At 32.3% G+C, this 25,000-nt stretch overlaps 2 protein-coding genes across 7 annotated transcripts; one reads left to right on the top strand and one right to left on the bottom strand.

Annotated features, from left to right (window-relative positions):
* The first annotated feature begins 2,707 nt into the window (after positions 1–2,707).
* LOC112509471 (peptidyl-prolyl cis-trans isomerase FKBP20-1) lies at positions 2,708–7,287 on the top strand. Its single transcript, XM_025114453.1, has 6 exons — positions 2,708–2,809; positions 4,801–4,929; positions 6,330–6,463; positions 6,539–6,618; positions 6,734–6,826; positions 6,903–7,287. The coding sequence occupies exons 2-6, from the start codon at positions 4,821–4,823 to the stop codon at positions 7,051–7,053; spliced, it is 567 nt and encodes a 188-aa protein (XP_024970221.1). The 5' UTR covers positions 2,708–2,809; positions 4,801–4,820; the 3' UTR covers positions 7,054–7,287.
* Positions 7,288–7,367: 80 nt separating this feature from the next.
* On the bottom strand, positions 7,368–12,749 carry LOC112509436 (E3 ubiquitin-protein ligase SDIR1). 6 transcript variants are annotated; one of them, XM_025114409.1, is made up of 9 exons: positions 12,579–12,749; positions 10,032–10,161; positions 9,864–9,918; positions 9,722–9,774; positions 9,365–9,593; positions 9,075–9,189; positions 8,173–8,218; positions 7,734–7,853; positions 7,368–7,603 (listed from the first exon to the last, which is right to left on the bottom strand). In XM_025114409.1, exons 2-9 carry the CDS (start codon positions 10,104–10,106, stop codon positions 7,502–7,504), a joined length of 795 nt encoding a protein of 264 aa, XP_024970177.1. In that variant the 5' UTR covers positions 10,107–10,161; positions 12,579–12,749; the 3' UTR covers positions 7,368–7,501. The 6 variants fall into 6 exon arrangements, with proteins under 6 accessions (XP_024970177.1, XP_024970169.1, XP_024970200.1 ...); XM_025114401.1 differs by having other exon boundaries at positions 12,564–12,743; XM_025114432.1 differs by having other exon boundaries at positions 7,734–7,850; positions 12,564–12,743.
* Positions 12,750–25,000: the final 12,251 nt, after the last annotated feature.

Genomic DNA, 25,000 nt, shown 5'->3' with positions numbered 1-25,000 from the left:
GTCCCTATGTCCGACAACCGTTATTTTTCTTCTTTAAATCCAATTTAATGAGGGATATTTTAGTCATTTTACGTATTTTCTTGAATTTCATGATATTATAAATTGTAAAACAGAAAATAAGTTATGACACATACACCAACTCCTAGATCAAACTTCGACAACAAACTCTAGTACCACCGGTTATCTTTTCCGGCTACAAACAAAAACAAGTTATTGGGTTCATGTAAAAAACACAACAAAAGACGAGTTTCTAGGAACATCAACAACAAAAATCACCAACAAGATTGAAATAAAAATCAAATCAAACCCAAAACCTTAAAAATCAAAATAAAAACCAAACCCAAATCTCAAAATCAAACCCAAACATAATCCTAATAATCAAGACTCAAATTCAAAAACATAATCCTAATCACCAAAACTCAAACTCAAAAACCCAAATCGCAGTATCACTTCTTTTTGGCTTTTACCTATGCATTTCGCCATGATACCCATCTTCCCTAATCCAACAAACATCATCCAATCAAGTCTCTTTAAGGTGTGTCTGATCAACTGTCAGGAAGCCCCACTCATCGGACACACTACTCATTTGGGGTTCCTTATATGGTCAAAAACGCCAAATTGATTCCCTCTTCCAGAATTGTTCCTTCTACATCGTCTTAGATCTGTAACCTATTTTCCCGGTGCTTGGTTCTCATCAGGTCCCTGTATAGGGTGGTCGGTGTGAGGAATCAGAGGAAAAATGGGGGTAAAATAGAGAGAATGAAATAGAGAGAGAGAGAATGAGAAGGGAGGTGTGGCTTTGGTGCTTGGATCGTCAAAGAAGAAAGGAGTTGATTGCAGATGGGGGCTTTGTTGCTGGAAAAGGATTGTCTCTAAGAGCATCTCCAACGGCTTCTATACAATAGAGAAAATCAACCTTTTATTCTCTGTAACATGGAGAACACTTTAAATATAGAAAATTTCTCTAAAAATCCAAAGAGAAGAGAGCAAAATGAGGTTTTTATTCATCTCGCCAATGAGGGTTGAATTAATATTATTTTATATATATATATTAAAAAAAAGTGTATTGGGATAATAAAATTATAAAATATTTAAATAATATAATTAATGATAAAATCTCAAAAATAGATCGTCTATCAGAGTTGGTTTAATTTATTTTAGAGATTTTAACTTTTAGGTCTCTATTTTAAAGAAATTATAGACAAGTTGTTGGAGACACTCTAAGATCATCTCCAATCTTAACACTAAAAAAAACCAAACCTGGTGGGTCCATTACACAAAAAAACTCAACTCCAACCTTACTAAAAAAACATCAAATTTGTAGACCTTACATTAAAATAACATACTTTATTTACTTTTAAACTATTTTTAATAACAATAGTTATATTTTGTAAATACATATTATAATGTATATATATATATAGTAATAATTTTTTAATCAATTTTTTAGCTTTAATAGAAAATTCAAGAAAATATAAAATGGCCAAAATACCTCTCATTTGTTGGATCTAACGGAAAAGGTTAACGATCACTAGGAGAAGGGACCAAAATCATTATGGAATGACAAGCGTGAGGGACCAAATCCGACTTTTCAAGGTTTGCGTACGCGATTCGTTAAAAGTGACAAATGTTAGTGTAACACCCTAATTTCCTCCCGAATAATGCTACATCATCCTCCAAAATAATGGCTAAATAGAAACCGTTTATAATGGAAGACATTAAACCAATAAATATGTAACTTAAATGCTAACTCATCCCAGCCTAGTTGTGTTACAAAATTTATACAAAATAAATGTCTAAACACAAATACTAAACTTTAATGGACATGACAAGTATTTATGCGTATCATTTTTACTTATGATCCCTGAGATGCATATTATAGTTAGGTTTGTGTGAACAGAATTATTTCACATTACATATATTAACTTGTAAACTTTGTATAAAATAAATGCATTTCCTAAAAAATGCATCTTTGTAAAAAATTGGATCTTATAAATTTTTTGGTTGGGTATGAGTCATTTTGTCACTAACATGCCACGAGTTGAACTTTCTATTCTATTCAATTATCCATTTATCTGGGTCATGCCACTTGTCCATGATTTACTGGGCAACTGTCCGTCCTTTAAAATCGATCAATGATCATAAAACTGTCATATGAAATATGTTAGAATTGTTTTTAAACAATTAACATAAAACATGCAACCGTCATAAATAACATACATGTAAAATATATTGTAACATGTATGAAAAGTGAACCATTGTGCATACACACGCACCACCATGCAAATGATATAATGCTCAAAATGAATATGTACGTAAGTCTCATTAATACTCATATGTCTTTGTAGATCGACTACTAATAGCTTCTGAATAAAGACATGCACATTTCATATCACCGTATCCAATTTAATTCTCAAAAAGTCAACCATGGTCGACCCGACCCGACCCGACCTAAAAACTCTAGTGTAGTTACTCTAAAAGGACGAGGTTGGTCGAATACATTGTGCATTATGTGTTTCCAAACTTCGGGGAGCAATTTGAGGTTTTATAGAAACTTGGGACAAGATTGTGATTTTCAAAACATGAGGGACTGGTACAGGCATTAAATAAAGAATCCGTGTCACACACGCGCGCGTGGGGTTGATGACTTATTCTTTATTCTGATTCCGGCTATAAAAGAAGCTAAGCGGCAGAAATAGGCAATAAACCGAAAGGGTATGGCCAGCAATTTTCCGGTCAAATCGTCGCTCCCAAATCTTCCAGTTTCGCCACAGCTTTTACACGCTTCTTCGATCGTCTCCGGCGACTGGTATTTACACTGTTTTTGAACGTCTTCTGATCTGAATCGTGCTAATATGCTCTCTCTTTTTTCAGTCAAAATTGGTCTTAGATTGTGAACTTTATATCGAATTCGATGCGTTGAAGTTGTTATTGAGTTGTTAATTATACTGTGTATATTCTATTTATGCGCTGCGTGCTTAAAGTGTCTGTGAAATTTAGTTGTGAAGTGGTCTAGGGTTTGTTAGTTGGGGGATAGGTTCAGGGCTGTTCATTAGGAATCCCATTAAGTGAACTAATTAGACGCAGGCACATCATATGTTCTATCATTGACTTCGACTCCACTACTAAAATTTGCCAATATTATGGATGCATGATTGTGAGTGGTAGGCTTAAAAATTCTTGCTGTTTTACCCCGAGGAGTTTTTATTTGGAACTTAACAGAGTGGCGATAGTTTTTGAACAGGAGTGTTAAGGTCAAACCAAACCAATGTCTGCACTCTCACTATCTGAAGGGTTTATCTTGTTAGTGATTGAATTTGAACTCGTTGCTCAAGAACCGTTCACTCATTTATTCGAGCATTATAGATGGTAACATATTTGTTTTGACATAAGATATTCCCTAAGCAAGGACTGGTGCAGCCATAATAACGTGTCATGGTAGACATGAGTTATCCGTAGGATTTAACTAGACTGAGTTAAGTGAGGAGGCACTTCGTGGGTCCCGTGTATAATTACATGCTCATTATGTGAATATGAATGTCTGACAATTGAGTGAAAAATAGTTTGTCAGCATCTAGTCTAGATGCCTTAATTATAAAACTATGAAAGCTGTGTGAGTAAGAGTAAGATTGCATGGGTGGCACAAGTTAAGAAAAGATATGGATGTTTCGATCGTGAAGGAGTTTTTTTTTTTTTTTTGTGAACCGAAATTAGTGGAGGAAAAAGATTAGATCCTATGAAATTATTCCAAGAGCTGATGAATTTCAAGTAATTCCTTAGTAGGATGACATTTAGTTCGAAACCACCGTAACTGCCCAAATAAGTGCTTACCGGCTAATTTTCCTTTCCTGATGAATATGGCAAGGGCCAAGAATCTTACCCGGTAAGTGAGGGTGACGACTCTTACCTGGGTAAGCGCTTACCGGGTAAACTGTTGCATACGATACCGTTTTGATTTACTACAATCTTACCCGGTAAAATAAATTATAGTGGTGACTCCTATCGGTAAGCGCTTTGGGTAAACGACCCCTAAATGTAGTAGGATACCCTCCCCCTGCTCCAATTACTCAATTAGACTGATATGCCATTTTTACATTTGTAACTTGGGTCTTTCTCCCCACCACGGCACCACCTGTCTCTCTCTATATGTTTATATTTTTGTATAAATAGTCAATAACTCACAACGACCCTCATATTCTGATTAGTCTGAATTTATTGCAAACATGTAGTGCTAGTTAATGTAAGATCATATATAATACTTCTCAGTCAACCACACTCTATTTCCATCAGTTATGTTTGTGTTTGTGTGTGGTTTTAGTAAAATAGGAATTGGTATAGAAATTGTTTTAACTTCCTCTGATCATTTAAATGCCTAGTCTGAAATCACGTTTTATGTTGAGAAATGTAACTCTACAGAAGATTCAATAGATTGACTACTTCTTTGATGGCGTTTTAACGGTATTTATTCTTGTTAAATCTGTGAGCTACCAGTTCACTAGTGTTGGTATTGACCTATTTTTGCATAAGAGTTGCTTCAAGAATCTCAATGAAGAATGGAGAAAGCATTGAAAAAAAAAAAAAATGGGTACTCTTCATCTTGTATTTGTATTGTCATATACCATATTCTTCTTACTGCTACAAGTCTATGATAATTAATTTACATTCACAAACATTAAACCTAAAATTGTAATAATTGAAGAAGGAAATATAAGCTATTTCTTGACCAAGTAGCACAGCAAAAATAGAACAAAAAATTGAAGTACAGCCTGATAGGATTTGATCTCAATGTTTTATTTTCAGGCCGGTGAGAATTTAGGACTATGGGTGATGCAATTGATTTGACTGGAGATGGAGGTGTCATGAAGACAATCGTGAGGAGAGCCAAACCTGAAGCCATTGTTCCTTCTGACAATCTTCCTCTTCTTGATGGTAATAATTTTCGAAACTGTTAAAATTTATTGGAGCTGCTCTTCTTGATTGTACAAAGCATTACAATTGTTTACTGAGGCTCTAATTGTAGTCTCCAACTTCTTGAATTTTTGGCAATATTTAGGACTACTAAAACATATGTGAGTTGCTCTCCATGCTTGTAGAAATGGTGGTTATATCTTTTTTTGCATTCAATATGCCAGCGTCTTGATTGAAAGAATCTAGGTCATCTTGTCCTTCCATCTTTCTGTTACTTGCTTTCCCATGTTCAGGCTCATTGGATTTGGATGTGCCTGTTCTCGTTATGTGAGAGATGTACTTTATTGTGATTAGAATTTGATAACATGGTTGCTTTTTTATATCTTTTCGACTTAAACTGTAAGATTACCAAAATATGCTGCTTGACTTTATGGCAAGATTATCAAAAATTCCATCCATGTGTGCCAATTGTATTTTGCATATATTGTTTATGCTTGTAAAAGTTGATGTTGCAAATATTCCATCCAGGATTCTCGCATAGTTTTCCAATATAATAATTTGAATATCCAAGTCTTTCACTGCTGAGGCTTTTGTGAACAAGATGAATCCTGTGTTGTGGAGCTACTGGCTATTTCTTTCTGCTGCCAAATCATCTGTGCTATGGTCGACTTGAATCATATTTTGGGTGTAATTATTCGCTGTTTTATTGATAATCCTTAATCTTCTTGTTTTCTCTAATGTTTAAAATGTCTTTATCAGTACTAGTTAGTAGTTACATGTTTTTGTGGGGTTTGTAAGATAACTCTATTTGGCTCTTCTGGAATTTTCCTTTTATCACCCTGCAGACAAGGAAAAGAGGAAAACCCAAGTAATCTGAATTAGGTCTTGCAAAATTGTTCCCGTGCACGGATTAGCAAACCTCTTATTGGCAGAGTAGGGTTGTGTGCTTTTCTGTTGACCTCTTAATCTGGTAATTTCATGGAATTATTGTACAAAAAAAGCGGTACATAGACTACGAAATCAAGGAAGAGGTAAAAATCAGCAATCAAATCTAGTTATGCAACTTTTAGACGGTGCGTGACAGATTACAGGCTATCCCACTTCGTTGTAAGGAAGAAGGTTGAGTTGTTTTGCTGTCGAGTTAATTTCTGAAGATGCTAAATTAGCTACCTGCTTTGATAGGCTACACATTTGGTTTTCCCAATAATCCGGATAGTTGAGGGACAAAATAAAGACGAGAGGAATCTATGGGAAGGATTAAGAGCAACCTAGTAGTATGTAGGGGAACCAGATAGGTTCCAGAAGGCAGCTTCTTAGCTCCTTCGTTGTGATCTCTAATTATGATTGTTTATTGCATCCCGAATAATGTTCTGTATTTGTGAAAATTGGTACTTATGGTGACCGTCTTGACTGTTTTGCAGTGCATTATGAAGGTACTCTGGCGGAAACTGGTGAAGTTTTCGATACCACACATGAAGACAACACAGTGTTCACCTTTGAGCTAGGCAAAGGCACTGTGATAAAGGCTTGGGATGTTGCTCTCAGAACCATGAAGGTTGACAGATTTCCTTCTTTAGTAGGGATTATAACTTGTTCACTTTTGAATTGAATGTTTCTAATATTATTTCAGGTTGGGGAGGTTGCCAAAATTACTTGCAAATCAGATTATGCCTATGGCAGTGCGGGTTCACCGCCAGAGATTCCACCAGAGTAATTACTTGATTATAGTAGATTATGTGGGATTTTGGATCATGTATTTGTTCATTTATCTGAGTCTTACCAAATTAGCTACTGGTGATTAAATGATGGAGATATTAATTGGCAGTGCAACTCTTATATTTGAGGTGGAGCTGGTGGCCTGCAGACCAAGGAAGGGTTCTAGTTTGGCTAGTGCCTCGGATGAAAGGGCTAGACTCGAGTAAGTCGTGCTTCTTCTATTATTTATGATGGTCATCAAGTGTTTTGAGTTTGACAAGTTAAAATGAATGAATCAGAGAGCTGAAGAGGCAGAGGGAGATGGCAGCTGCACAGAAGGAAGAAGAGAAGAAGAAACGTGAAGAAGCCAAGGCAGCTGCTGCAGCTCGTATCCAAGCCAAGATGGATTCCAAGAAAGGCCCAGGAAAGGGGAAGGGCAAGGGAAAGTAGCTTTCCTGCCTGCCTTCAACAATAATAAGAAGAAAAGCTCTCTCCCATCATATGATTGACCTTTTTTTAAACATGTATCAACCTTTAACCCTTATTTGACAAAAAAAAAGCTACATATATATATCAACTCAGTTGCTTCCTTCTTATGTAAGGATTTTTTTTATTAAGAACTTGTGGTCTGTTTAAATAAGTGAAGCTGCAATGTGTTGAATCCACTGATTACTGGTTTTGGGTTTTGGAGTGAAAGTATTCAACCTTTTCAATTAGATGATTAAAAGTCTTATCAAACTAGCAGAATGGTATATGCCAAAATGTGTTGTTTTCAAAAGCATCGAATTGAAGGGTAAGCCTTTGAATATTAATACTAGAATCAAGATTTAAGGTTTTCTTCTTTCCTAACGACACCTCCTTCCTAACATATTGTAAATAATAATGTCTGAATGTATATTCACTCTTCTTCATTCTCATGCCATGCCGATCCAACTCTGAACTTGCAAACCGGGCAACTTCCCTGCTGTCTTAGCCATGGATCAATACAATTTGCATGAAACTGCAACAAATTCATTTATATATTCATCAATAACAAATTATACAGCTTTCTAAAAGTTGCTTTTCTGTTTTCAAAAACATAATCCAGAAAAGCAGGCTCTTGTCAAGTTTGCAATGAAAATGAGACAGACCTGATGCAAGCATGGCAAGCTACGAACTAGTTCCCCTACATTAACTTGCTCCAAGCAAACACTGCAAGTCAATTCATCTTCTGAGCTTTTTCCCCCAACTGCTTTACCACTCTCTACCTTCTGTTACACCAAACAAATTCTTATGTATGCACCACCCACCTTGTACAATTACTACTTATTTCTTAGAAACAAACATATCATATACATATATGTATGAAAAGTTAACAAGAGTGCCTGCCCCTAATTATAATTTCTAAAGAGAAATAAGTACGGTAATTTACATTCCAACCCTTCACCAAGTCTCAATCCCCATGACGAGACAAACATTACTTACTAAGTTGGCATCTGAACATGTTATGAGAGGTGTTCCACAGAGAGAACTTGGCATTCAGACAGTTCCATGATAACGTATCCAATGTAAGAAAGGAAAATTAGTTACCTCAGGTGCGCCAGAAGATGAACCTTGTTCCACTGATGAGCTACTGCTGTTATCAAAACAGGTATCAAAATCCATAAATTCCCAAAGAAAATCTGTAAAGTTATGCAGTATCCAGCATGCACAAAACTCAAAAAAAGAAAAAAGAAAGAGGCATCCAGAGAATTCATATCATGTTTCTATCTTCCACTGGTTTGACACCTTTCCACTTGTACATAAATAGAGACAAATGCTGTAATTAGATAGTGTCTAATGGAATAAAGAAGGAAGACTTTACAGGAAGGCCTTGCAAAAACACAGCCTCCCTCTTGTTCTGATACCATATCAAAGCATGAATAGCTCAATTGAGCAACAATAAGGTGTTGATCGTAACCATTACAAACTATCAAAAATTGGTTACTTGGAGAAGATATCTGAAAAGTAGAGTAAGGGGGTAGGATACAAGCAGACCTTTCCTCTACCTCAAGGGGTTGAGAGGTTGTTTCTGTGAAGACCCCCGTTAACCATGCTATACTCTATCCTTTGGGCAGGAGTCCTGTGGAGCACTTATGGCTACTCGAAAGCCAGATAACACCCTTGTTAAAAATTCAATTAATGAGAAGCATGCCCTCTCCTTCGTATCCATTCTCTGATTTTACTGGTGCACAACAAACAAAAAATTGAAAGAAACAAGAGGGCAAGCTACAGGTGAGAGTGTGCAAACAAGCATCCTATTATACTGTATATGGTATACCACTTTCAGCACATCAATTACCAAAAAGAAACAACCACCTATAAACATAGCACGAGAATTTACATCTTCCTATTAAAGTTAACAACACAATTCAATTTACATTTCAAGTTGGAGATGTTAACTGAAAATTGATTTTGGTACAGGATTGTGAACAGTGGAGCCTACAACTTACCTTTTTGAGTTGGCCACCTTGTACTTGTGAATAGGAAGAGAATTTACATCTTCCTCGCTCATTGAATTGGCTGTTGGAGCATTGTCAGTATCCAGTGCTCTTAATGTTTCATAATCTGCAAAAACGCGTAAAAAGAACTAGCAAATTAAAAAGAAAAAAGAACACGTAATTTCTATCAGTTGTGAGATAAATAATGCAAAGAAAATTTGTTCGAATTTATTGAAATTGTAGTAAGGGAATTTCATGATCTAGATATCATACAGATTAGAATAATCACCATAAGCGTGTACCTAAGTCATCAAATTCCCTGTCAAGAAGTGCAAGCTGTAGTCTGAGCCCTTGCAATCGTCCTCGTGTTGCAAGTGCTATAGAAGGTGGCATCTGCAATCGCAACTCAGTATGACCAAGGAGGCCACTAGCTGCCACGGCATTTGCTTGTGCCTGGGCTTGGAGTTGCTGACAGGTTGCGTACATTCTTAGGCTTGTAGCCATCAAAAAGACACCAAGTACCAGCCAAAGCTAAATAATAACAAAAAAGGGTACACAGAAATTTTAGAAAAGGGCATCTGTACATTCACCAAACAGAATATCCACAAGGAAACTGCAGGCATACCAACAATAGTAAAAAGGATGAGATAGATAGTTACCAGAAAGTTTGGTGACATTTGGTGCGAGTTCAATATCATGAACAACAAGAGAACTGTAACATGAAAATGGGTAATGAGGGGGCAATCACAAAAGCAGCTATTTGTGAATGGAATATACAAAAATCTAAAAACCCATATGCACCTGTGACAAGAAAGGCAAGGGAGTTTGTATTAACAGGCCGGGATGCATGGATTCGCTGACAATGGTACCATGAACAAGTACATAGTTAGAACAATATAATGGTTTCATCCATGTATGCTCAAAGGAATGTGCTCCAACCAAAAGTAAAGAAAAAATAGGATAACCCACTGCACGGCGTTCAGGAATAAATCCAGGAAAACCAGTTTCAATATCTCCCCTAGTCCCTCGAAAGGCGAAACTCATGATTGTTGAGTTCTATGCAAAAAATTTATCAGCCACTTCACAGTAATAATGGGTCCTACACCAAAATATTCAGGAATCAGCAAATTCCGAACACAGAAAAAGTCATTACAAGTCTATGAGCAATCAATTATTATCTCATAGACTGATGCCAATTACTTCCTCCATCCCAAAATAAGTGTCCATGTTTCTATTTTAGTTTGTCCCAAAGTAAGTGTACTTTCAAAAGTGCGTGCCTACTTTTGAATTCTACCCTTAATTATGATACGGAAAAAAACATCATTGATTCACTTCCTCTGTCATTAAGGGTAAAATTGTCATCTAGTTAACTAAAAATTGTAATAATTGCACATTTCTAAAACTGTGTGCCTTTTTCAATGTGGACACGTATTTTGTGATGAAGGGAGTATATCAAAGAGACTGGCAACTCACAAGGTGAATTTCCAGTATTTCTTATAAGATAAAATTAACTATTAAATTTAATATCATCAGTATTGAACATCAAGCATAACTTAGCAGATGCCTAGGATGGAGGACCTCCTGACTCCTACATGAATCCCCAATGCTAAGTACAACTTGACATCACTCTGCTCTTTCTCAGTCTTGGCGATCAATTTCTACAATTCATGTTGGATTAAATTTCACATGTATATCAGGCCGCTTATGAGAGGAGGAAATCTTTAATAAATTATTCCTTTTTTAAGCAGTTATCCTTCAGGACATTTCCCTTTGATTATGAGTGTCAGTCTTTAAACATTCAGTTCTAACCTAGGATTCATGATGGTGTATGAAAGTAGCAGGAATAATCAATGGAATGCATGATACAGCATAATCAAAGATCTTGATATCCAATAAGACCGACTCGCATTCACCATTCTCTTTGACTTTGTTCCAATTAAACTAGATTTCTATTGTTTCAGCCAATATGACTATCAAATACAAGACAGGTCCGAGGTTCAACCTCCCCCACCCCACCCCTAGCACGCAAGCCTCAGCCGCTGAGTGAGCCAAAAAATGCCCCCTCACATTGGTGTCCTTAGAGGTGGGTTCCGTGTGGGGCTGTTGGGTTGCCCGTAAACAACTTTTTGCCCAAATATGACTATCAACTCACAATAGCTCCAGGGTATTTTAAAAGCCAAGCAATGCATTTTCACAGTGAGGCATACCAACAGAATTACAATCAAACACAGTTGCTCATCACTTTGAGAAACGATTACTCAGTAAGTCACTTCGACAAACCACAATAATTCAACTCACATCAAAGTGACGCTTACACGGTCTAAACAAATAAAGTGTTCACTATTACTCTATCATGTAAGTCACAAATAATTATTTCTTTTACTCTACCTATACTCGGGCCATAATAGAACTTTACGAACCTTTGCTCAAGATAAAGGATCAGGTGGGTTCAAGCACGCCTATCCGTGGCCATTATAGTTTCGCCCCAATGATCAAAGTGAATCGTGGTCCGTGCCAAAATAGCATAAAGACGATATGAAATCCAAAGTAATTAAAGTGGTATTCAGAGAACTGATATCACTGCTGAACTTCAAGGCACCCCAATGGCCCACTTTTACTTGCTCATTGAGAACCTTCAAGAATTTATTTTGTCATTGCATGGTCCTACTAATCAGTTGTTATGCAATCTTAAGCTTTGATTGTTTTTTGAATATAGAGACTGCAAGTGAACTTTGTATATTAACCAATATTCCAACTATCTCTTTTTGTCTTAGGTTGCGTATTTAGTGATCAACAACCAAAATGTTTATTTTACCGGAGTGAATACAAGCATTCTAAATTCATTTGCAAAAGTTCATTTGTGTATGTTAACCTACAACACCTTACATATCAACCATCCACATCCATCCAATGCAACTTCCAAATTGCACAATGGATTATCCCTTCAGGCTCTGAATTCAGTTAGCTACATAAATCATTCCACATACAGTACCAACTACCTTCGCACTAAAGCAAACTATCTATGATAAGACCCTCACAGCATCAAGAACTTCACTAGCCAATAAATCTAATATAACGTATCTTGTATACCCCCAAAAACCATCTGATACGACCTTACAGCATTGCTTCAACAAATCTCAACAACATTATTGATCCGTGAGTTGGAATTACGAACTAAAACGTTTACATGAAGCGCGAGGAGAATAACACATCAGTTTGTCACTCTTTAAATAAAAATACTTCAGCTATCAAAAATTCGAAAACCTAAAACCCCAAACTGTCATGGACTCCCCCGTCGAACAAACAGCGCAACTGCTTCTAAGCAAATGACATGGACAACATACATTATTTCTATAAATAAGAACGAATTCAATCAGAAAATACGATACAATGCTACAAAATAGCTTGGAATCACCGAATGAACAGTAATAGAAAACCCTAATTCAGCAACACAATTGCAAAATTCATTGAATGTATCTACCGAGAGAAAATGATACTTACAGAGTTCAGATTTACCTACGTCGACTGATCTGAGTGTATGATTAGATCATGGTTTGGAATAATCAGAAGTAGATATGATATCTCCGGGAAGAGAACGTCGATGGAGGTTGGGAGTTGGGAAATAGACTTTCAGACGGGGTCGACTTGGCCGCTATTTTGGCCAGACGATAGCTACCTTAGACAGGCGAGAGCTTTTTTGGCTGCCTTCCAAATATTTATATATATATACAAATACAATGTCAAATTACACTATAAACCAACTTTCCTTTATTTTAATTGTAAAAAATTAATTAAAACAATCATTTTTATCGGTTGGTTTTACCTCATAACCACTTATCTGTAAAATTTACCAAAATAATCATAGGTCTGCGATTTAATTTTTTTTTTGGACCTAGGTAAAAAATTAAAAAAAATACGGATCTGGATAAAAAATGTAAATTTTTTTGCAGACCAGTGTGAAAAATGTAATATTTTCTTGCAGACAAGGATAGAAAGTGTAAAAAAGAGTTGGGTCAGCAATTATGGACATGAGTTTTGCAGACCTACGGTAATTTTGGTAAACTTAGGGGCTGTTTACCAAACACTTATTCGGTAAGTGCTTACCGGTAAAAATTAACACTATCATTTACTTATCGGATAAGATTTTAGTCCATTAAAACGGCATCGTATGCAACAATTTACCCGGTAAGCACTTACCGTGGTAAGAGTCGTTGCCCTCACTTACTGGGTAAGAAGACTCTTGGTCCTTGTCTTGCTCTTACCGGGTAAACTTCTTGGTCCTTACCATATTCATCCGATAATGTAATGTGATTTGGTAAGCGCTTACTCGGGTAAGCATTTAGTAAACGGCCCCTTAGAAAAAAATACCTAGGAGATAGAACCAACTTTGAAAATAGCTATTTTAAGAAAATTATGTTTACTTTTTTGGATAACCTTCGGTTAACAAAAACCATGGTGTTCGTTATCTATTTACAACTTTTATAGTGCAACTTGTTATTTACGGTTTTAAGTTATGAAACCGTAATTCCAACTGGAGCGCACATTCTATTTATATTTTTTAATTTATAATATATATATATATATATATATATAATTAGACTAATTTATATAATATTTTAATTTTCTTAGATTATTTTATAATTATGTAATATATTTAGTGTTCTTAAATTATTTTTATCTGATAATAGATATTTAGGAATCAAATGTCTTTAAACTTATCATTTATTTATGATTTTATAATATAGTTTAATTTCAGTACAAGTTATGATTTGAGATATATATAGTGACTTTTGCGGTTTGGCATCAAACTGCACCATAAACACCCCTAATAAAAACATTTGATATAAAAAAAATATGATTTAGGAATTTTCTTTTAAATAAATCTGTGTTCCCATAATAATGTTAAATAAAATAATAAAAAAAAATAAAGTTGGTTTTATTTTAGTTTTTGAAATTGATAAGTCTCGATCATGACTTCTAAATAAAAAGTTTTGAATCATCTTTTGTAAATGAAGATTTTAATTCTTGATTTGTTAGGATAAAACCGAAACAAAATTGATTTTTTTTAAAATTAATATTATTCTCACATATTTTGTCTTATAACTATAAATAGATTTATTATTATTTATTTTTAAATCCTTCTAATTGATATTTATCCTTTTAATTGATATTTATGTTTATGAGTCGTTATAGTTTGTCTTATAATATTTCGCTTAATTAAATGAGAATCTTGTAACTTAATCTTGAGATTTAATGTGACTCACTCATTTATGATCATTATGTTATTTATTAAATTAATAGAAAATGATAGTTTAATAATAAAAAAGATAACCCATAAATGTATTTAGTTTATTTATTTTTCCACAAATAGGAAATCCACTATTCTTCACTTTGTGTGATCTTTGAATCTTTGATGCCCAGTAACACAATGTATATTTTCGTTGTTTCCGTTTTTTCCTTATAATTGAATTTTTTAATTTAAATTTTGATTATTGGTTATAATTGAATCTCAAAAAATACTGAGTTATCTTTTGAATGACCCCTACATTTCATGTACGTATAGGGAGTTTGAAATACAAACCTTTTAATTAGTACAAATATATCTCAACTGTCCATCTAATTTGATGATATATGATTACATAAATATCTTGATTGTTTATCTTATCATCTTCCGTTACCATTGATAAATGAACTCTATCATTTTTATAAATATCTATGGTAAATCCATTTTATCAAAATTATCTTTTTAATTTGTTACTCATAACATAAAATATACCAATTTGTCTATCTTTAGTAAACATATTGCTTTTTAAATCGTTGGCACGTATTTATTAGAATTTAAAACGTGATTTTAAAATAAACAAAATAATAACTAAACTTATTAATTAAATACTAACCTGAAAACTTACCCAAAAAAATTTAATATTACATTTTTATGGTAAAACTAAAAAAACAATATTTTTTTAAGAATTAATAAACTATATAAATATTAAATATAATCTAATATATAGTATTATATTATGTAATAAAGCATAAAGAGACAAAAAAAAAAGTAATATGATCAAAATACCCCAAGTTGATGAACCTTTTTTAACTAGAGTTAGTCAAAGGTACCAAAACTGGAATAAAATATCAACCATGATGACTAAAATTGTAATTAATTTAAAATAAGGATCAAACTTGATAGCAAGTAACAACCACAAAGACAAAAAAATATGATTTACTCTATAGTATGATCGTACAAAAATTGCTAAAAAAATATAAGCAACGTTTATGGTCCTCCCCTTTAGATTGTACAACGAGATAAGTATTGAGCACACTTGCTAGATTTTCACAAATATCGTGTTTAACATGTTTTGTGGAAATCGTTTAAGTTGTTTAACAAGGTCACTATATCCAAAATCTTCTGTGACAGTGCGTGAATATGTTGTATGAAAGTTTAATATATGATGGCTTTTAAAATTATTGAGATCGAGAATTTACTGCATAAAGTTTAAACTAATTAATTCCTAGGTTTATCCAAAATATTTTTAAAATCGTACAACCATGAAAATATTTGACTGCAAATAGCAACAATTAAGAAATAAGTACAAGATCAAAATGTACTGAGAAGAAAGTGAAACCAATACATTAACTGACAAATATATTATGATGATTGTTGATGTTAAAACTTGGACATATTTTCAATCTGGTTGTGATATGTCAAACTTATTTTCAACTTCCTACTATGTTCAATCAGTGTTTTGATATCGTGAACAATTATTTAATTATATTTAATGATATAAATGTTTGTATGTTACAGTATGAACGTTTCACATGTTGGTATAATGAATATGAATATAAAACTATTCATTAACTTTTTATAATAGAGTCTTAAATCTAACGATCTACGACTAGTATTCATGCATATGTAACTTAGTTTAATATGTATGGACTTGTTAATTATTTAAGAACTTCAAAATTTATGAGATCTTTGAGAACTTCTATGTTAAGTATTTGTTTAAAATGATTTTTTTTACATGTAAATATAATATTTAATATATTGATTAACATATATTTGTTTCATAAGTATCCAGTTTACAACGTAAACTTTTTTGTTTCACAAATATGCCAAAAAGGTTCATAATGTGAACAGCGTACATGTGAAACAAACACGTCGTAAAACAAACATATGTTAACCAATATTCTTAATTTTAATCTTATATGAAAAAATCATATGAAATAACACATGATGCACTAGTTTTCAAGATTATCAAAATTTGAAGGGTTCTTAAAAGAAATCCCCCCCCCCTCTTTCTCTCTCTCTCTCTCTCTCTATATATATATATATATATAGAGAGAGAGAGAGAGAGAGTCGTATTTATACGAAAACACTATCCCATTAAAAGAATAAGAAAATGGTTGAACCAAAATATATTTTACACAAAAATCACGTGTGATTTATGCGACTTTCATCCTGACCAAGGGTCACGGGTGACATTGTCTGCACACCCTTACGGTGACAGTTAGTGTAAGATAATATGTGATTTTGCATGTGATTTGGAAGATATAGTGTTTAAAAGTATTTAACCTATCGGATATTTTAGACAAATTTAAATATTTGGGCAATCTTTAACTTTAATTTAACTTTTTCTTCTTTTATTTATTTATTTATTTTTAAAAAGAAAAATGGAGCATGGACATGGATTTAATTGCACATGAAGTATCGTAAAGAGATCATAAATGGGATCAAACACTCCATTATTTTGCTTCCCTTTTTCACTTGCATGATTTTTGCTTTTTAGTAACCAAAGTTGAGAGGCAGTCATCTTTTTTTTCTACCAAACCAATCACCTACATTTATCTAACCATTTGAAGCCAATAATTTCAAAAAACAAGACACTCCTCCATCATTATTACTTCTTTTAATGTAACATATCATACCCTTTGAAAGACATTTTCTTCTTGTACATGCCCTACGATTTCTTTTCTAGTAAAAGGTCGTTTATCAGTTGTCACTTAACTTACTGGATAAACATAATAATAACCGATTACATTAACAGTAAGAGACGTTACTAGGTAAAATACACTTACCAACAATCAATTTTGATGTTTGATAAACGACCTCTAAATTTCTAGTTATAATTATATCAATAAAAGACATTACATAATGTAATTGACGTTACTTTTTCCTATTCAAATTGTTCTTTCTGTTTGTCTTCTTTTTCTTGAATTGATTAGTCACGTAATGATATAACAAGTTTGTCTATTTTTAAAAACAAGAAAGTTAATCACTATTCTATAAAGGTATCATATTTCTTATTATAGGGTCGTTCAATTTTGCATATCAGACAGAAACAATATATTACTAAAAAAACGTAGAGAAAACACAACTTAATTTTTCGTGTAAACAATGTATGAAAACTACATTATTTATATTTAAAAAAAAAAACAAATCAATGGTGTTATTTCGACTATGAGTCAAACTGTCGGTGACAGATGAAAAAGAAGAATTGAACTGTGGGGAATCTAAATTATATTTGAATTAAACAAGACATCAACATCAGTTCATTGCATCACTCTATATGCAAAACACTAAATCCAAACACACATCACGTTTCCTACGTTTTAACATGCCGGTTATGCCATGAACGGTGATCATCGTGTATTATAACACAAAATATTCGGTATTGTTAAGAGTCTGTTTTCAGGGATCAAGATGGTTATAATTATTAATTCAATCCTTTTATAAATAATGTTATAAGTTTTTAAATATGAACGATTAAAAGACAAGGGTTGATAGAAGTAGGGAAAAGTACAATAAAAACCAATGGACTTTCTTGTTTGGAATGATTAAGTCCTTAGACTTTTTTTTGGAGCAAATAAGTACTTGGACATTCCAAAACATGTTAAATAAATCATTGGACAATTTTTTGGAACAAATAAGTTCTTGGACATTACAAAATATGTTAAATAAGTCCTTGGACAATTTTTGRAACAAATAAGTCCTTGAACAATCCAAAACATGTTAAATAACTTCTTGAACTTTTATAAAACATGTTGGATACATTCTTATGACTTGTACAACTAGTTAAAGTGGTAAAATAGTGAAAAAAAATCCCGAAAAAACCCAATGAACATTCATATTTTGAACGATTAAACCCCTAAATATTTTTTGAACCAAAAAATATTTAGATCTATAAAATTAAACAAATATAACAAAAAAATACTTACATTTACAAAAAAATAATTACATTTAAAAAAGATTTTTGATAAAGTTTATTTTAATTAAAATTAAAATATATTCTGTCAATAATTTTTCAAACAAAAAAAAAATTATTAAATTTATTTTAATTAAAAATGTATATATATCATGTATGTGATTTTTTAAATTAAAAAAAGATTTAAAAAGATTACAAGTGAAATTTATTTTAATTAAAAATAATATATTTTATAATTTTTTTTATTTTTTTTAGTTTAAAAAATCACTGATAAAATATATTTTCGGATTTTTTTATTATTTTACCACTTTATCGTTCAAAATATGAATGTTCATTGGGGTTTTTTCTGGATTTTTTTCATTATTTTACCACTTTATCGTTCAAAATATGAATGTTCATTGGGGTTTTTTCCGGATTTTTTTTCACTATTTTACCACTTTAGCTAGTTGTACAAATCATAAGAATGTATCCAACATGTTTTATAAAAGTTCAAGAAGTTATTTAACATGTTTTGGATTGTTCAAGGACTTATTTGTTCCAAAAATTGTCCAAGGAGTTATTTAACATTTTTTGGAATGTCCAAGGACTTATTTGTTCCAAAAATTGTCCAAGGAGTTATTTAACATTTTTTGGAATGTCCAAGGACTTATTTGTTCCAAAAATTGTCCAATGACTTATTTAACATTTTTTGAAATGTCCAATGACTTATTTGTTCCAAAAATTGTCCAATGACTTATTTAACATATTTTGGAATGTCGAAGGACTTATTTGTTCCAAAAAATTGTCCAAGGACTTATTTAACATGTTTTGGAATGTCTAAGGACTTATTTGTTCCAAAAAAAATCCAAACACTTAATCATTCTAAACAAAAAAATCCATTGATTTTTATTATACTTTTCCCTAGAAGTATGGTATTTTAATTCACGTGAAAGTGAGGTTGCACCGACGGGTGTTTTTTTGATTGTGAAGAATAATGATTAATAAAATGGAAAGTTTTGGGTTTAGGAATAAATAAATGTAATTAAGCAAGAGCAAAATGACAAAGACCGTGGGGCTAAATAAGTCAAAAGCAGGTGCGATTTGACTGCGACATGCCACGCGGTTATCCATTGTTGGTTATCCTACCGGCCTTGCCACCCTCTTTTTCTCCTTTGACCCTTTTCAAAGTCAAATCGTTCATTTTTAAATTAAAAAAATTATAGATATCACCATAGTAATTGTGGATCTGAGTTAAATCTGATAAAAATTTATCTGCAAATGATGGATGTAATGATATTTAAATAAATCAGTGAGATAAATAGTTAGGAGACTAATTTAGTTGAGACGAATTATTTATTTTTGACTAATTTCCCTAACAATAACCTTAAGGAATTGCTATTTAAACCCCTAAGAGAGGATGCTCGATGTTTTGAAAATTGAACATTAAAAATATGAAATGTCAAAATCAAGAAATCAAATTATATAATATATTTTATTATTATTGTTTATATATATATATATATATATATTATCCATTGTATATAATTATTTTAAGTTATACCAACTATTTTATATATACTTTTTAAATTACATGTTTGGTCCTTGTTGTTTTTAATAGAAAATAAAAAAAATAAATTGAACAACTAAAATACACTTGTACTTAACATATTTAATAAAAATTAATTAATTAAAAGTAGGGACCCAATGTGTTAGAAAATACAAATAACGAGGATATAGTTCATAGACATTTTAAAATATGGACCAAGAATGTTAAAATACATAAACCATAGGGATCAAGAATGTAATTTATTTTTGATAGAATGAATAAAAGTCTAAATTTGGAAAATTTCATATTCTCTCTCATATTTTCTCCATTTGGGAGAATCTCTTAAGAAAAAACACTAAAATCTTCATTTTAAATAATCTTTTGGAAATGCTCCTAAAGGTGCGTTTGGTATGCAGATTACATGAGACGATATTGGACAAAAAAAATAGTCTCATGTTTGGCATGTCATGGACAAAAAATACATAAGACAAGATGAGACTATTTTTAAATTTTATGAGACAAAACTTGATGGTTTTTGTTCCACCAAAAAAGGTGGAACAACAAGGGACTAAATATAAATTGACTATATTACCCTTGTTATTTCTTTCAATAGAAAACCTAATTACCATTTGTGCAGCCTCCTTCATACGTACATTGATTTCTTCCACGTCGCCTCCTTCCATCGTTTCTTCCACATCGGCTCGATCTTAGTCTTCTTCCATCGGCCTCCATCGCCTCGTCTCCTCTGCAATCGGTATGATTTCTCCATTTCTTCCTCTCGTTTCTTTGCCTGCATACAAATATGAACTATTAACCATATTGTTCAAATATTCGCGATTAACAAGAGTTCCATGAACTCGCATCAAACTAAAGCAACACCATCGATTATTACCTACCTAACTCAAAGTTGGCGGATTTTGCAAAGCCGCTAATAAACATAAGAAGCAATCACAAAGAAATTAATTTAAAAAAAGAACGATACAAATTACAAAAACTTGCAATGGCTGTAAAAGAATCGACATAATAATGATGATATACAAATGAAATCGAGACTTTAGATTGAAGCCGAAACCCTAGAGTAACGAATTATAACATGTTTAGATTCATGAAAAAGAGAGAAGAAAACAGTAATTACCGGTTGAAACGAGAGTGATAGATGAAGAAGAAATTCAAGTCGTTATACGATTTCATCTTTTTTCCAATCAAATTTTTTGATCAAAACCCTTGAAATCACGAGGCTAACCAACAATAAAAAGCGAAACGGAAGTTGATTACTCTCAATAAAGCCTATTTCCAGCATTGTTTCTGTTCATGAAGAATATGCTATTTCCCGCATTGCTTCTGTTCTTGAAGAATATGCTATTTCCAGCATTGGGTTTTATTGTGGACTTATGTTGGTTTTCATGGAAATTGTCCCAAAATTCAAGCTTTTTTCTTATATTAGTTGAAATGGAGGGGGGCTTGTAATTAACCTATGCAATGCTGGTACAAGCATGCCAAGAACAGTCCTTTTAATAAGAGTGCTTTATATCAAAAGTGTACTAGAGTTATAATGGTTTATAATTCCATAATAGGTCATTGTTTGTAGACAAATGCATATGAAAAATGTATTAAACTTGATTATAAAAATTATGTAAATAAAATATGTTTTGGTTGATTTGTTGTCATTTTACAATCATTAGATGATATAAAATAACATTGAACAACATTTAGGGGTAATATGGTCATTTTAACAGTTTTGTTTTGTCTTGTCCTAGTCGTACCAAACATAGGACACACAATTAGGGGTTGTTTGTCTACCTCTTAATAGTTTCATTAAGAGATAACATCTGAATCGTTATGATGTGAATATTGTTTGGTGAAAAAAAATTCTGTCTTTTAATTGTTCTAAAACTCTCTGAATAATTTTGTATCATGAGTTTAACCATTCAACGCCCTAATTTCATTGTAAACAATTATCAAACAATTATATTTTATTTTGCACTACCATTCTAAAACTCTCTGAATAATTTTGTATCATGAGTTTAACCATTCTAAAACTCTGAATAATTTTGTATCATGAGAGCCACTTAATAATTTTGCACTAAACCATTCAGCAACTGCCAAACAACCCCTTAGTCCTGTTCCGTCTTGTCCTGTCTGCGTACCAAACACTACCTAAGTTGTAAAGTTAAGTAATTTTGGTAAATCTTAAAATTTTAAATGAATTTTAATTTATAAAAATTATATGGGAAAAGTCCAAAAAAACCCAATGGACTTTACTGTTTGGAACGATTAAGTCCTTGGACAATTTTATGGAACAAATAAACCATTGGACATTCTAAAACCTGTTAAATAAGTCATTGGACTTTACAAAACCTGTTAAATAAGTCCTTGGACTTTCTAATGCTTGCCAACATGATTAAGCGTGAACACTTTGACCCTCCTGTTTCTCATCATGTATGCTTCTTCTTCTTCACTCTGCAATCTTTCATTTTTTTTTATCTCACGTTGAATCTCCAACCATAATTGGAATTGGTCCTGTTTTTATTATATGTCCATTTCAAAATCTTTGACAAGAAAAGCAAAGTACCAAGTACTAAAGATCGGATTTCTAGCAGACCCACAAGCTCAAATCATGAAATGGGTCCTCAAAAACCTCAGAAATCATGGTCAAAATCGCAAGTTTTCTTCTTGCATTGTTGTAATCAGACAATGGTGGTGTCTGAATCACAAAAGGAGCTTAATGAATGAGAAAGAACAGAGGGTTTGCCCTTTTACCCACTGTGTAAATCCTTAATCTTTGCAGGTTTTCTTTCGGGAATTTGCTGAAAGAAGTAAAATGGTTTGTGGGCTTTGGTTGGAAGAACAAGAAAGGTTGGTATTGGAGGCGGAAAATGGGGAAAATGTCAAAGGGGATCAAATTATTTGGTCAAAGAAAAGGGATTACGATTAAATGAAATGAATCGAATAAAAAAGATGATGAATTTGATAGGGATTCGGGGTCTATTTTCTGGGACTTTTTTTAATATAAGATGGTTTTAGTTGGTAGTAAAGCAAATGAATTTGATTAACCTGGTGATCGGGGAGACACTCGTGATTCCAGACATAAGGGGAAGCCAACCTGGTGATCGGGGGTGGTGCGGCGGTGGTGCGGGCGAGGGAGACGACGGTGTGTGAGGGAGAAGGAGACGGGAGGGAGCGGTGGTCACGAGAGGGAGGAGATGAGTGGTCACGGACCACGGTGGTGTGGAGACGAGAGGGAGACGATGAGTGAGATGGGTTTACCTACTCTTCATGTCTCTTTTTTAGTATATTAGGGTTTTTTTTTTTAATTTGGGTTTACCTACTCTTCAGGTCACAGGTTACATTTTAAACAAATAAGGATCTATTTAACAAATTCTAAAAAGTCTAAGGATTTATTTAACAGGTTTTAAAATGTTCAATGGTTTATTTGTTCCAAAAAATTGTTCAAGGACTTAATCATTCCAATCAGTAAAGTCCATTGGGTTTTTTTGGACTTTTCCCAAATTATATCGTACAGCAGAAGTTGTTTAAATCCTCTACCTTTTCTTGTAGATGTCATTAGGAAGACTACCTATTAAGAAACCCATAATGGTTTTCAATAGAACAAGCCATTACGAGATACAACTGGTGAAGGAAGCATCAATAGTCATTAGGGGTGGTAGTTAGGGGTGCTCAAAAACTCGACCAATCCGACCAACCCCATCTAATCCAATGCGAAATAATCTAACTCGAAGCAACCCGATGTCTAATCGAGTTTTAAAATTGTCAAACCGTAGATATTAGGTTAATATTGGGTTACTATTATTTAAACTCAACTCAACCTGATGAACCCGATATCCTTTTATTTATTGGATTTAATATGATTGTTGAATTTTTATTAATATATACATTAGACAATTACACTATCATGTATGCTTTTCATATACACATATTTTCAATCTATTTATAATTACACTATCATGTATGCTTTTCATATACACATATTTTCAATCTATTTATATCTCTATATAACTCATTCAATAACTGTGAACATATATATGTAAATTGAGAAAATTAACTGAATGTGATATACGTAAGAAATATGAATAAGTTGTATCAAATCGTTGATGATGAAAAAGAAATTATGAGTAGAAAAAATTACATATTTAAGGTTAAAAGAATATTTTAATATACCAAAGTATCAACCTGACTAACCCGTACGGGTTAAGTTAGGTTAAGATTTTTCCAAACTACAAACATTAGATTGAATTGTTTAAATATCCTCAACCCGATCAACCTAACTTATAAACACCAAAATATGGTTAGTAAATGGTTGAGTTGAGGGGGAGAATGTTGGTGGCGCCGACTTCTATACACAGGGCACTAGTGGGAGGCTTTGATTAGTTCATGGAGGGGTATTTTGATAATTGATAAACTAATTTTTAGATTAATATATTTATTAAAAATTAATTGATAATCTAGTTGAAAAATGTAAACAATAAAAAAATTGTTTAAAAATTAAAAAAATTTAATATCTTATAATATATTTAAAACAGTTGATTAATAATATAACTAAAAAGGTACTCATACAATGTAGCGAGATACATCTTGATTATAATGTTTCGTTTTATATTTTGGGTCTATCGATTTTGTAATGCGACTTTATGTGCTTTTGAGGAAAAAAAATATTCTTATTTTTTAATGAAATATAAAGTTGAAGATATTATAAAATTTTGAAAAAAATAAGCAACATTAATATCAAATTAACTATTTAAAAGTTATTGTTTTTGTATAATTTTTTTAATTCAATTTTTTATTATAATTTAACTGAAGTTTAAAAATGAACTAATTTATTTTTGGTTTAATAAAATAATTTATTTAAGATAATAATTAAGTATTTTGTTACAACTCAATTATTATCTAAATTATGTTTTGGATTTTTTATATTTAAAATGAGATGTTTATCCACTATTTGATTATGTTTATCCGCATTTAGTTACACGAATTCAAATATGAAGTTTTAATAAGTTGTACTTATGCATAATTTACTTGTAATCTTGAATTTTAAGTAATATGCATCAATAAACAGTACTTCATGCATAGAAAATGGTTTTTAATTTTTTTTTTGTCAAATACTTTATAATATAGTATAGATATATTAATTAATACAAACAAGATAATAAATAAAATTATATAATATAATATCTTAATTAGAAGAAATTTAAATT

Source organism: Cynara cardunculus (assembly GCF_001531365.2).
Source record: "Cynara cardunculus var. scolymus isolate 2C chromosome LG 1, CcrdV1, whole genome shotgun sequence".
Taxonomy (NCBI): Eukaryota; Viridiplantae; Streptophyta; class Magnoliopsida; order Asterales; family Asteraceae; genus Cynara; species Cynara cardunculus.
Note: the sequence above shows the minus strand (reverse complement) of the source record. Positions and strands in the feature narration are given on the sequence as shown.